Source organism: Ambystoma mexicanum, chromosome 10 (genome assembly GCF_040938575.1).
Source record: "Ambystoma mexicanum isolate Mex_15411 chromosome 10, UKY_AmexF1_1, whole genome shotgun sequence".
NCBI lineage: Eukaryota > Metazoa > Chordata > Amphibia > Caudata > Ambystomatidae > Ambystoma > Ambystoma mexicanum.
The window spans coordinates 804,243,164-804,256,857 of NC_090932.1; the positions used below are offsets into that span (position 1 = coordinate 804,243,164).

Consider the following 13,694-nt stretch of genomic DNA (forward strand, 5'->3'; position numbering starts at 1 on the left):
AAGAAGCCATTATACTCGCAAAAAAAAGACACTTCTAACAAAAGGATTGTTCAAGCAGAATCTAACACAAAAGAACGGTTTAAGATTCTAAAAGAATTAGAATCCCCTATTGCCCCTATTGATAAATGTCAGATGCACTATGGTGCAGTAACCTTCAGAAAGCACTATTAGATAAAATAGCCTGCTTACAATCTAAAATTAATGCAAAAAAAGACCTGTTAATATCTGACCCTGATTACAAACAATTCCCCAACAAGTCACCCACCTTTGAGCCAACCTGTAAACCATTTAGCTTCTCACCCCTCTCTATTTGGGAAGTAGAAAATATCATTAGGCAACTCAAACCATCTAAATGTCAAGGTGACGCTTGCCCTGCTCCGATTATCAAAGCAGCAGCACATGACCTGGCACCATTTATTACCAACCTCATCAATGCCTCCTTCAAATCGGGAGTAGTGCTGGATAACTTAAGACGCTTGGGTCATCCCACTAATCAAAAAAACAACTCTTGACCCAGCCAGCCCATCTACCTATAGGCCAATAACTGTACCCTTCTTAATAAAAAATAGTAGATGGAGCAGCCTACCTGCAAATACAGGCTTCTCCAGCATGGGGTCTGGCATGGATTCACATGCTCATGAATATTCCCCGTCGTCAGGCTGGGAATCCTCGGTAAAGAAAAAAAATCAGTTTTGTTTCTGATCTGTCTTTCCTAGTAGTAACCAATCACTGATCTCTGCGTCATACTGACCACAGCCAATGACTGCCGTCTACCTAAGCCCCGCCTCTGGCAGCCATCTTCAGATTTTTACCGCACGTTCAAGTGTTGGGAGTCCTCGTGCTTAGCTCTCGAGCTTTTACTGCGTGTTTCGCGCTTTTTCAGGTGAATTTTCACATTTTTTCGGTTAATCGAGCCTCAAGCTCCACCGTTTCTACTCCCGTTAACGGCTACCCGTTGCGAGATTTTCCTACGCCCCTCAAGGGTGAAGATTTCATCGAATCAACTTCTTGGAGGATTCCAGAAGATTCGCGGCCTACTTCGAGATGGCCCAGGATGTGAGTTCGTCGCCCGGACCCAAGCTGTTTCGCAGCTGCCCTGGATGTGGGCTGTAGAATGTGTTTAAGGAAGACGAACATTCGCGATGCCTCTACTGTCTTCATGGGGACAAGACTCATGTAGAGAAGGACTGCCAGTTCTGCAAGAACTTGTCGGAGCGGACCATGAGGGACCGTCGATCCCGTCTCGCAAGCTGGTTGGAGAAGGGCTCGACGGGTGAGAAGAAGAAAGGGTCCGAGCGGGCTTCTAAGTCCTGTGCGGGCGCCCCGGCGGCGGGGGCACAACACCAGGCCAAGCGCCGCGAGTCCGCTGGCTCCGGGAGCGCCGAAAGGTCGGGCTCTTCGGTCGCCAGGCAGGGTGCACCTTCCCGGCACCGTCAACCACGAGCCAACGCTCCGGTTCGGGGAAGAGAAAGTCCGAGACCCCGGGTAAGCTTCGGGAGAAGCCCCGTCCGATCTCGGAAGAGGGGGAGCGAGGCGTCGCCCCTCCCCCGGAGAAGGCCCGGGACGCACCTAAGGTGGTGAAGGCCCCTACCCAGCAGGCGAAGGCCTCTATCGAGGCGACTCTTGCCAAGCCGACAGACGCCTCCAGCGGAGACTGCCTCCGGGACTACAGTTTCCCCGCCGCAAAGGAGGGAATCCTCTTATCAGCCCATCGTCGTGGCCGCCATGATGGAAGAAGCGAGGGGGGGCACGGTGCCCTCCTCGAGCTCGGAGTCAGCCTCAGAGGAGGAACTGACTGAGGCCGTGAGGAACCTCGAAGTCCAATTCGAGAAGGTTCGATCCCGTCGGGAAGATCCTCGGGAGATAACCGAGGAAGACGACGATGTTGAGGAAGAGCGGCCTTCCCTTCCGGCGCAGCCGGATCGTAGGCCTCAGGATGGCTCGGCGGCCATTTTGTCTGCCATCCAGTCCTTATGCTCTGAGATGAGGACGAGATTCCCACGGCCTAGGCCGGAGGACCCGCAACCTGGCCCGTCGGGAAGTCCTCAGAACAAACGACGGAGGACCCAGCCCTCTCCTCCGCTCGCCCCCGTAAGGCCTACAGTTCCCTCCTCATCCTCCCACGAGTCGGGAGATGACGGTGCGTTGGGCTCGACGACGGGTTCTGAGGCCGACGACGGAACGGGTCTCCCGTCGCACGGGCCTCGCCTCCCGACGAGATTGGCTCATTCCACGCCATGATCGCCAGGGCGTCCGAATTGTTCCAGCTCTGCCCGGAGGAGCAGAAAAAGGAAGGTTTCCTCTATCAGCGCCGGGAGGCCAAAAGGAAGACGGTCATCGCGGTGCCCCTAATCGATGACATCTGGGAGGAGGGCCTGTCGGTTCTCAAAAACCCCTCCACGGCACCAGCCAAACGGGACCGATACGAGAAGAAGTACCGGGTCCCCGAAACCGCTCCCCTGTGCCTCAGGGCCCAGCCAACGCCAGACTCGGTCGTCTCGGCGGCGGCGAAGAAGAAAGCGGTGGGGTCAGGGGCCTCAACGTCGAATTCCCCACCGGACGGCGAGGGAAAGAAGTTGGACGCCATGGGGCGGCGGGTCATTTCGTCGGCGATGACGATCAAAGCGGCCAACGCCCTGGCGATCGTGGCACGTTACGACAGGGAGCTCTGGTTTAAGCTGGCCCCCATATTGGACTTCCTGCCGGACGACAAGAGGTCCGAGGCCCTGGAAATACTGCAAGAGGGCGAGGTTGCGTCGGACCACGCCATAACGGTGGCAACCAATATTGCCGATACCGGGTTCCGCCAGCTGGGCAACGGTGTTTGCCTACGACGACGGGGTTGGCTCCGGGCGACCGACTTCCATCAGGACGTCCAGACCAGGGTGTTGGACATGCCGTTCGATGGCAGCAACTTGTTCGGGAAGGCGGTGGACGAGTCCCTCCAAGCCATAAAAACGGAGACGGCCCGCGCCCTAGGAGCCCTTCAGCAACGACGCTCCTTTCGGAGCTCCGGAGGCAGACAGGGTGCCTCCAAGGGATCCAGCGGGGGCTCGTCGTCCTACCGCCAGGCGGCACGCTCCTCGTCTCAGGAGGCCTACAGCGGTCGCGGCAAGCAGGGAGCGCCTCGCCGCCGTTGGCAAGGTGGCCAGGGCGACAAGGCCACCACCTCCAAGCAGGACTGAACCGGCCGTGGTCTCGGTCCCCCGCCGAAGCACCCCGGTGGGAGGCCGGCTGGCGGGCTTCGTCAGCGTGTGGAAGTCCATCTCCACCGACCGTTGGGTGCTGGATACCCTGGCAAGAGGACACTATTGAATTCCTGAAGTGCCCTCACGTTCCACCTGTGGCCAGGAAGGAAAATCACGTCCCGCAACTGCTGTTGGAAGTACAGGCGATGCTCAGGAAAGGCGCCATCGAGCTTGTCCCGAAGAGGCTCCGGGGTGTACTCAAGGTTCTTCCTCGTCAGGAAGAAGACGGGCAGATGGCACCCCATCCTGGACCTTCGTCGTTTGAACAAATACATCAGATCACAAAAGTTCAGGATGGTCACCCTCCAGCACGTACTGGGACAGCTGGAGGAAGGCGACTTTCTATCGTCGTTGGACCTGGAGGATGCATACGTCCACATCCTCAAAAGTCACAATGTTCCTCAGGTTCGTCGTCCAGGCCCCCATTCGAGCCGATGCACTCCGCTCCTATGAAGTTTGTGTCGTGGAAGACTGCGTTCCTGGTGGCCATTACCTCCGCACGACGAGTGGGCGAGATCCAGGCCCTATCCTGCAAAGCACCGTACTTGACTCTCCATGCCTCGAGGGTGGTGCTTAGGACGCACCCCTCCTTTATGCCCAAGGTGCCGTCGGACTTCCATCTTAACGAGCCCTTGGTGTTACCTGTTTTCTTCCCGTCTCCTTCGTCGCCGGCCGAGAGGACTTTGCACTCGCTGGATGTGGCTAGAGCGCTGAAGTTCTACGTGGACCGCACGAAGAGTTTCCGGAGGACATCGCAGCTGTTCGTGAACTTTGGACCTTTGAATCAAGGGAAGGCTCTCTCGAAGTCTTCTATTTCCAGATGGCTCTCCGGCTGCATCATGCACTGTCACCGGTTGGCTAACCGACCGCTGCCAGGCCGTCCGAGAGCCCATTCGACCAGAGCGATCGCTGCTACTACGGCGTTCTTATCTGGTGTGCCCCTGCTGGATATCTGCAGGGCTGCTACGTGGAGGTCGACGCACACCTTCAAGAGATTCTACTGCGTCGATCGGGATTCCAGGGAGGAGTCCAGAGTCGGCCAAGCAGTGCTGCGCAACCTGTTCGCTTAAGGTGAGCCTGGTGAGGAGGTAAGAGATGCTTAATGTTGAGTTTTTTGTATTGCTTAATGTTGAGCCTTTTACCACCCCCCCGTGGTTGTGCATGTGTGTACTGCTATTTAATCTTATATTCATGAGCATGTGAATCCATGCCAGACCCCATGCTGGAGAAGGAACAAGTTACTTACCTGTAACTGTTGTTCTCCAGCATGGGTCTGGCATGGATTCACATGCGAACCCTCCCGCCTACCCCTCTGCGGCTCTTCACTTGGTCATACTGCCACTTCACGTGCTTCCAAATCTGAAGATGGCTGCCAGAGGCGGTGCTTAGGTAGAGGGCAGTCATTGGCTGTGGTCAGTATGACGCAGAGACCAGTGATTGGCTATTACTACGAAAGACAGATCAGAAACGAAACTGATACTGGTTTTTTCTTTACCGAGGATTCCCAGCCTGACGACGGGGAATATTCATGAGCATGTGAATCCATGCCAGACCCACGCTGGAGAACAACAGTTACAGGTAAGTAACTTGTTCCATCTTCACATCTTACTGGAAGTAAAGTGTTGGAGTCCTCTGCTATTGATATTTCTAATCATGTCTGTTTTAAGACACATCTGTTGTGCAACGGTTGTGCTTTGTAGGTGTAATTGACTTGATAAAAAAGTTAATTGTCTGTGGGTCGCATTGTCATTTTCTAATATATGAACCTTTCTTTGGTGTAGTGTTCGGCCCCCAAAGAAAAGCTGGAAAAAAATCTTTAACCTTTCTGGTGGAGAGAAGACTCTTAGTTCATTGGCTCTAGTGTTCGCTCTTCATCATTATAAGCCCACTCCACTCTACTTCATGGATGAGATTGATGCAGCCCTTGATTTTAAAAATGTATCTATTGTTGCATTTTACATATATGTAAGTATTTTACCCTTCATTTATTTTAGTTCCATTGTACTTTGCATTATGTTACTTTCTATCCCCCTTTTTTGGCAAATCCTATGGAATGGTTCTAGCTAGACATTTGCGGTCAAACTTCATCACTCTGAAGAATATCCCTGGTTTGAGAATGGGTTGTATGTATAGGTATGTTGGCAAATTGGCAAGTTTATTTATCTATTGTCATTTGTATAGCGCCTATAGACAAAACAAGTGTTTCAAAGAGCTTCAAGGCAGGGGAAGCAACAAGGGGTAAATGCAGTAAACTTTCTTACTGGGGACTTGAGTCATTCAGCATGAGCAAGTGCTGTAGGCGTTTCAATGGTACAAACATAACAGCAGAGACTGATTTACAGAGAGACATGGAACAAAACAGTCGTACTAGGCCTGACTGCATTTCAGAGAGTGAAAGAACTGTGACATGAATGGGAGGCTGGGGAAAGCGGGAAGGGACATACAGAAACAAAGAACAGAAAACTATCATACTTGGCTGGATTTCAGAAAGTGCAAGTGCTTTGTCATGAATGGGGAGAGAGGGGAAGGGACAGCCAAAAGAGGAGAGGTGGGGTTTAGAAGGCTGCTATAGACCGAAGGGTGCATCATTGTCAGGTAGCCTAAAGTTAGTTTACCAGTGGCACACAGTGCAGTAGGTGCATGGATGTAAAACCACACCAAAGCTAGAAGCACTAGAAACCATTTCAAGTGGAGGAATGCAAAGTTGGAAAAAACACCTAGGCAAGTGGCCATGACAAGGGGGTAGAGAGCCACTTTAGGATGCTGTGTGCCAGGTATGGTACAGTAGGAAGTCAAGAGGAAGAACAATGTGTGACCAACTTGGCCAGGTGTTAGGGAGAATTCTCTGTTTGGGCTGAATTTCCCTACCTAGTGAGTCCCCCAGCAGCTTTGCTGGATTTCTGGGGTTTCTTTTTTTCTCCTGCCAAGAGTGAGACTCTTTTACCCTCACTCTTAGACCTGTTGAAGTGTGTTTTCTTGGTTAAACCTTGTGTTGAATGGGCTATGGGGTCTTTTACTCCATAGGGCCTCATGTATTTTTGTGATGTGGGTTACACAGCACCCTCTGTGCCGTAACCCAGGGGTGTCCTAGGGACTCCCCAACATAGACTCCATACCCTGGGACTGACTACTGTCTCCCAGGGCATGTAAAGTCACCAAAGACTTTGCTAGTCTTGAATCCTGAACAGAACCAGTACAAACCATCATATTGTGGACGTACTGGCTGGGGCAATTCGATTGCCCCAGGGTCTGTTAGTCGAGGGGGCACGTCTCCGTCCCCCCTGATCGAGTTTTGGCTGGTGGCAGTGGAAACTACTTTTTATATTCGACCGCGAATATTTCCCTATGGGATTTCCCATTGTTTTAGGCTAACACCTTTAATTATTTATTTACGGTAGCCTTAAACATACCGCCGGTTTATATATTTATTATTATAACTCCGGTTGGGACTTTTTGCCAAAACTTGATTCTAAAATGGCGTTGGCGTTCGCCTCCAACTCTGACCCAAAGTGGAGCCCTTTGTTCCACTTTTGGCGGGCTTCTCCACAGAAGCCCTCCAAAGTGGTGCCACTCTGTCTGGGGAAGGGTGCATCATTGTCAGGTAGCCTAAAGTTAGTTTACCAGTGGCACACAGTGCAGTAGGTGCATGGATGTAAAACCACACCAAAGCTAGAAGCACTAGAAACCATTTCAAGTGGAGGAATGCAAAGTTGGAAAAAACACCTAGGCAAGTGGCCATGACAAGGGGGTAGAGAGCCACTTTAGGATGCTGTGTGCCAGGTATGGTACAGTAGGAAGTCAAGAGGAAGAACAATGTGTGACCAACTTGGCCAGGTAAGGACACCGCTTCACCTGCCGAAGCAGTGAAGCGGCAGGTGAAGCGGTGTCCTTACCTGGCCAAGTTGGTCACACATTAAGATCCTGGTAGTAGAATGCATGTTCAGCACTAAAACCTAGTACAAAGTCACTCTGCTTTTCTCTGCCTAGACTAAAGCATTGCTGACATTTTTCTGACTTGCAAATTGTTCCTGCCCACTTTGGTAGCTTGATTAGACTATGCTAATGCAGACACCTATGTAGAATGAACATGTGCAGCTTTCTTAAACTTCTTTCCTCAACCTGCAAGTCTGCTGTCATTTTTAAAGTACCTGTGACTCCTAAATGAGGTAAATCTACCTATGCCTTTTAAGAGCCTTTAATTTATGCCAAGGTAAGGGTGATTTATGTGCGTGGTGCCATGCCTGATGTATACAGCGAAAGAGGTAGGTAAGTGAGGAGGGGGGCCCTATGTACTCTGCGACCCTCCACTACTCCCCCGCCCCCATTTAACTTGTGTAGCATTGGCGACTCATGCACAGAGCATCTTGGAGAGAACCAAGTGCATTTTGTTGGTGTTGCCAGAGGGCCCTTTGCATCTATTCCTCAGCCGAAAACAAAAACACAAATAACTGCTATACTGTAACACACTGGTAAATGTACACTTTCATTTTATAGATGTGTGTGATTTATTAAGTACCTTAAACCTGAAATATAGTTAAACGGTAATGGTCAACTAAGACCCAACCCACCCCTAAATTTACATGCATTGCCCACTAACTGGTGGAAGATTCATTACAGGGTTGACTGGTGGGAAGGGGAAGAAAGGGGACCATTGGTCAATAAAAACAAATGGATACAGTCCTGATCAGGGCCCAGTATGCCAAATCATGAGTCACAGTGGTCCCTAAACCTCTAGTTTCCATATTAACACGACAGATACAAATGCACACCATACATTGAATACATCTAGAGAGAGCAAAGAGGTAAATCATTTAGAACCAAGCCCTTAAGCAAACAAAATTAAGAACACAATTCGACTTGTAACATGTGCATTAAACTCCTAGAAACAGATACATTGTATAACAGTATAGTATTACTGTAACAAAACGTTTTCATGTACTGAAATTTAAGGTCAGTGGTACTTGATCAAATGTGACCTAAAACTCCCTGGACTACAAGAGGGACCATAGGAAAAAAATTCAAATGCGCGGGTCGCAACTTTTTAATCACTTAAGGAGAGTTTGGGGTAAATTCAAACATTCCCTTAGTAATCAACAGGTCAAAGGCAATAGTCAAAGCTCTGGTTAAGGGCAAAACTAAGGTACATTCTCGTTCTACTCTATAGATGCGGAGAAGACTGTAACCAACCTCAGGTGGAAACCAGGTAACTCAATTGAAGAGTGCCATTGCCAGGTTTGAGACCAAGTAACTTGGGAAGAAGAGAAGCAAAGCAGGATTTGGCAAATGCAAAAAGCTGCAAGGGGAAACTGAAGAAACTTTCGACTGCTCAGTTGAAGTATCTTGAATAACCTACCAGCCCGAGGTTAAGTACTCATGGTGGTGGCTCCCAAAAACACATCCCAGGAAAAGCAAAACTGCCCCGTGGTACAGGCTTATTTTCTAGGGGGTTTACAGGATCTGTACACCCAAGACAGCTAAAAAGAATAATGCTGGTACCCACCAGCCAAGAGTGTAAAACAGCAGTGAAGATGGCTCCAGGGCGACAGAAGACTCAACCAGGCAGCATGTTCAAGGATCGAGGTGCAGAGAACCGTCTCATGACAAACGGTGGAGGTCACACAGGATGCCTGAAGCTTACATGAGATTTAGGGTAATACGCTTCTGGCCTACTGCTGCTTCCTACACCACGAAGTACAATGAAATTGGTGAAATGGGAAGATGGTGTAAAATGGTCCACAGATGGGCACAGCCAATGAGGACTGGGGGTGGGGACAGAGGAGAGGGTGAGACAGCACAGCAGGGACGGCCAACAGTCAAAAATGTAAGCTTGAGCAAAGACTATGGGAAAACAAGCTCAGGCAATATATAGTATGGCCAAAATTGCAGCAGCTTCTTGTTGAAATATACTCATGCAGGTAAGTAAACTTAGAGTTCAACATAACTCTAGCCGCAATCCAGCTAAAAGGAGACAGGTCAGGTTTTCCCCTAGATAAACCATTCCCTCATGGATTGGCCCAAGTCTGCCTTCAATTCTATCCAAATGTGCTTAAAGGTCTTGGTGACCAGCCAATCAGATTGGCACCAATGACTGCCAAACACAGATGTCAGCCCATACCGTATTAAAGCTAAAGACTCTTCTAAACCAGTCCAAACCAATATATAATATCCTGAACTGTGCTGGAAGTAAGCCCCTGTTAGCACAACTGACCATTTTTAGGCACGATTGTGGTTTCCCCAAGACAAAAGAATGCCCGAAAACCAAATGCCACAGAGCAGGACTTAAAAAAAAACAGTATCACAACCTTACCAATAAGGTTCATTGGGCTACTGATGTGGTGAAGCCAAAACTAAACTACAGCTGCCACCAGCCTGTCTAAATCCAGTGCAGGGTTATATAATCACCCAAGGACCAAAACGGGGGCTTAAATACCTGATCCTAATAGCCATATGAGCATCCATAGAACCGTTTACCAACAAAGGGTTGCAATCACGTTTGCTACAGGATTCAGGGAGCTGCAGTGTCTTTGGGTTTAACATCCCTAATCCCTTTATTGAAAGATAAGTCGCACTTCATTTTCAACCTGCTTTCCTGTCCAAGATGGTCTGAATCAAAAGCTTATCTCCTGGAGATTTATCCTCCCTCACATCTTTGTGAGGAGGAGAGGTTTCACCAGCTGCACCCTGGTAGGGTGTTAAGCTTTTACATGACCAGGACTAAAGAATGTCATAAAGATTAGCAACTGTTGATTGGATTTGTTGCAGCCAGGTAAGCCTTGGGGATAATCTCTAGTTGGATCTTTGTGTGCATTTCGGAGTATTGTGCTTTGGCAGGCACTGAAATGCCTCCTAGGGCTTTGAGCCTATTCCACAAGGTGTTTGGCAGCCAGGTTTGCTTTGAGTGGGGTACCTCTATTAGATATTTGCCAAGCAACAACTTGGTCCTTGCTTCATAAATTTTCAGTTCTTCAGAATTCCTTGGCACAGTAGACTCATCCCAACTCCCTTTCCTCGAGAGTGTACTGCTATGTGAGTGTATTTAACATTGGGAGTCTGTGGAACGATGTAACCATTAGAACAAATTACTGCTGGTCATGTTCTTTTTGATAGATATTCCTGCCAAATATTCCTCATCACTGTTAGACAGCATGCTGTGCAGTGCCCTTAGGGACCACTACACACAATTAAGACTACCGGTGGCAGTTTTACCTTTGGTACAAGCCTGTACTACTATGTTAAAGTGGTAGCAGTAGCGGAGCAGCCAGGCTTATCTCAAAAGTATGATCAGTAGCAGAGATTACACAAAGGGACCACAATTACTGTGACTGAAGCAAACACTGACTCAAGGTTTCAGGTAAAAAATATAAGTACATTTATTTTTAAACTGTTTGTTATAAACGCAACACTTCTATTAATTCAAAATCACACGTAAAATACACTACAACCAACCAATTCACTGTGGTACTCTAACTCAAGGTAAGTACCCTATGTTTTAAACGGACCGGTGTTGTGAAACAAAAGACGTTACCGGCAATACACTTGAGATCACTTTTTGACAGTAATGACAGTTCGGCCTTACTAAAACGCGTATCCGCGGCAATAAATGTTACCGGGGCAAAAACACACTTAGCACTTGAGTTAACCAGAGAGAGTTGGGGGCAAAAATCATAGGCAATACTTTTGTCAAGGCAGTGAACATTCGCTGACAGAAATTCAAGAGTCAATAGGCCGGAGCCCGTGTCAAGTGGAACTGGGTTCCTGTTGTCAAGGATCACACAGTCGGACAGTTCATGATTCAAAGTAGCCAGGAGTACTTGGATCTTGTCAACAGAGGAAGCAAAAGTTATAAGAAGGAGGAAAGACGAGGGCAAGCCTGGGAGATGAAGAAAAGGGATTCACCACAATTCCTCAAGCAGAACACAGTGCCTTATTCAGTGAGGAGGCTGGTGCCACGGCAGTTGTTCTTGGTAATTTCCTGCAGACCCACGGTTCCTGGAGCTTCGGGACAAAGGACGACATCTGGAGGGGTCTGCACCAAAGGAAGACTCCGGACTGGATCTTCTCTAGTCGTCTAAGGGTAGATGGCTCAGGACTGCAGCAGGGCTTCACCGGGACGGGGTAGTTGCAGCAGCCGTCGTCTTCTCTGCTTCTCTTCGGTTCCTTGTAGTTCCAGTGACTACTCTGACTTCTAGCCCAAGAGACCTGCCTTTTATGCGAAAATCCCCCATTCACACAGCCTGGCTGTCAATCACGCAGCAGGGGGGTTGTCCAGCCCAGACAACCACCTCAGCCAATCATGGCAAAGTGCGACTTGGGTTTCCTAGGATACCCTGTGACTACACCCCTCCCTCAAATTCAGCCCACCTAGGCGCCTAGAGGAGGGCTTCTTGGCAGAAGCCCGCCAAAAGACTGAACAAAGAAGGCAAACCTGGTTTGCCGCGCAAAGTAAAACACAAAAAGGACTTTAACAAAAAGAAATGGCTAATAAACCCGACCATAGCCAAAAGAAAAAGTATTTGGTCAAGCGGGTTTAAGTTATATAGTTTATATAGTATAATTGCGGTAGAAAAGTTAGGGTAGATACCACTGCCACCAGCCAAGTCTAAATGTTAAACGAACAAAACCATGCTCTAGGAGGTACAGATCAAAAGGGCTAAGGATTAACCCTTTCCAGTACTCCATGTAAGATGGGGTGTACTGGATCTGTGGTTAAATGACTAGGTAAAGTTAATGGCAACTTCCCCCTTTTCTAGAGGACAGTAGTCAGCCCCAGAAATGGATTTGGTGGGAAGTCTAAAAGACAACCCTGTGTCACTGCACTGAAGGTGCTGTGCAACACACAAAAGGGGGGGGGGGGCTAATGAAGTGGTGTACTCCAGAGTTGACAATCACAAAAGCAGATGAAATACACATGGTAAAACATGGGTAAGAGTGGGGAAAAGCTCACTCTTACCAAGTGTAAAAAAAAAAAAACTCCAGAAATCCAGCAAAGCTGCTGAGGGACTCACTAGGTAAGGGACATTATCCATTGAATGAAAATTCTCCATAACGATCACCCTCCCAGCTTACCCAGTTTATGAAGCTACTGTCGCTATCACTGAGAGCAATTGCTTTCAGAGACTAATTTTGGATAGTGAACAGGACCGCAAATTTGCCACCTGTGAATTTGATAAGGGTCGCTAAGAGGAGACAGGATAGTTTGTCCTCCAGACCTGAAGAAGCCTCTCTGCAGGAGGGAGTTCTAAAACATCTTAGCAAAGTCACTGCTAATTCCTTTACAGAACATTTGTCAAGGAATTTGAATGAAATAAAGACAGGCTGGAAAAACTGGCCATACAATACTTTTTCACCACGCAATAATCTGGTTAGGACTTACCAATTGGGTAACCACTATCATTGTCCAAGTCTCCATATACATATGCGATTAATTCCCTGTCGTCAGGCTGGGAATCCTCAGTAAAAAAGAAAAGCGATTTCGCTGTAGCCTGAAATAAATATGTATATATATTTTTTAAAAGGACCGCTACAGCAGATTGGTGGCATGGCTATAGTTGTGGAAGGCCCTGACATGGCCTCCAGGCGCAGTCATGACTCATCCAGGACTGGCCGGTCTCACAAGCGTGTGAAGAGGTCATGGTCCTTTGAGAATGCCCCTGCACAGGGGGCCCAAAAGAAGGCAAAGCACCAAGCTATGGAACCTGCCAGCGCTGCGGCTGCTGGCCCGAGTTTGGGAAGGGCACGGTCCCCATCTGTCAACAGTGAGCCTGCCAGTTAGGGGTGCGGTTGAAGCTTTGATCGCCATCTTCGGGGAAGGCTACAAAGAAGTCCTAGGGTGGTTCCTCTCCTGCACCGTCGACGACACCTTCGTCGACAAAGACCACGACATCCTCAATGACTTTCTTCCCAAACATCCACACGTCGAAGGCATCCAAGACATCCACTTCGTAGATGACCATCACTACGTCATTGAAAGGGGGGCCTTGCTATTGCTGTGGTCTCTGCCACCAAGACGGCTGCAGTGGTGCCGCAAGTGTCTTTGCCTGCACTGCCCACGGCTGGCGTGGCTGCTCAAGCACCTGTTATCGCTTCTTTCCCGAAGGAGGCTATTGGGGCCACATAGCAACCACCGCCTATGGAAATCCTCCATAGGCAGGGGAGGATGTCCCAGACAATGCCAAGGGATTCACTGAGGGAGCTTATGCAGATCCACACAAGCTCCAACGAGGACCATTTACTTGAGGGCTACTTATTCTCAGACCACAAAGGGGGTATGTAGGACCATGCCCTTAGAGGGATCACTGCGGAGCGAGCTGGATTTCTATATAGCTGCCTGTGTCTTCTCAGCTATCGCATAGGGACATGTCGCTAGACATATTGACGATTCTCCACACGGTGTCACAGCTACAACAAAGGCTGCCTGCTCTACTCGTGTGCCTGTCTCGGCCCAGA

At 49.0% G+C, this 13,694-nt stretch overlaps 1 protein-coding gene across 1 annotated transcript in view; it reads left to right on the plus strand.

Moving 5' to 3' along the window:
• SMC4 (structural maintenance of chromosomes 4) overlaps positions 1-13,694 on the plus strand; it is a 1,048,897-nt gene that overhangs the window by 945,936 nt on the left and 89,267 nt on the right. Inside the window, exon 23 of the mRNA XM_069618465.1 lies at positions 5,030-5,213. Within this exon, the coding sequence (XP_069474566.1) occupies positions 5,030-5,213 (184 nt within the window). The remainder of the gene's footprint in view (positions 1-5,029; positions 5,214-13,694) is intronic.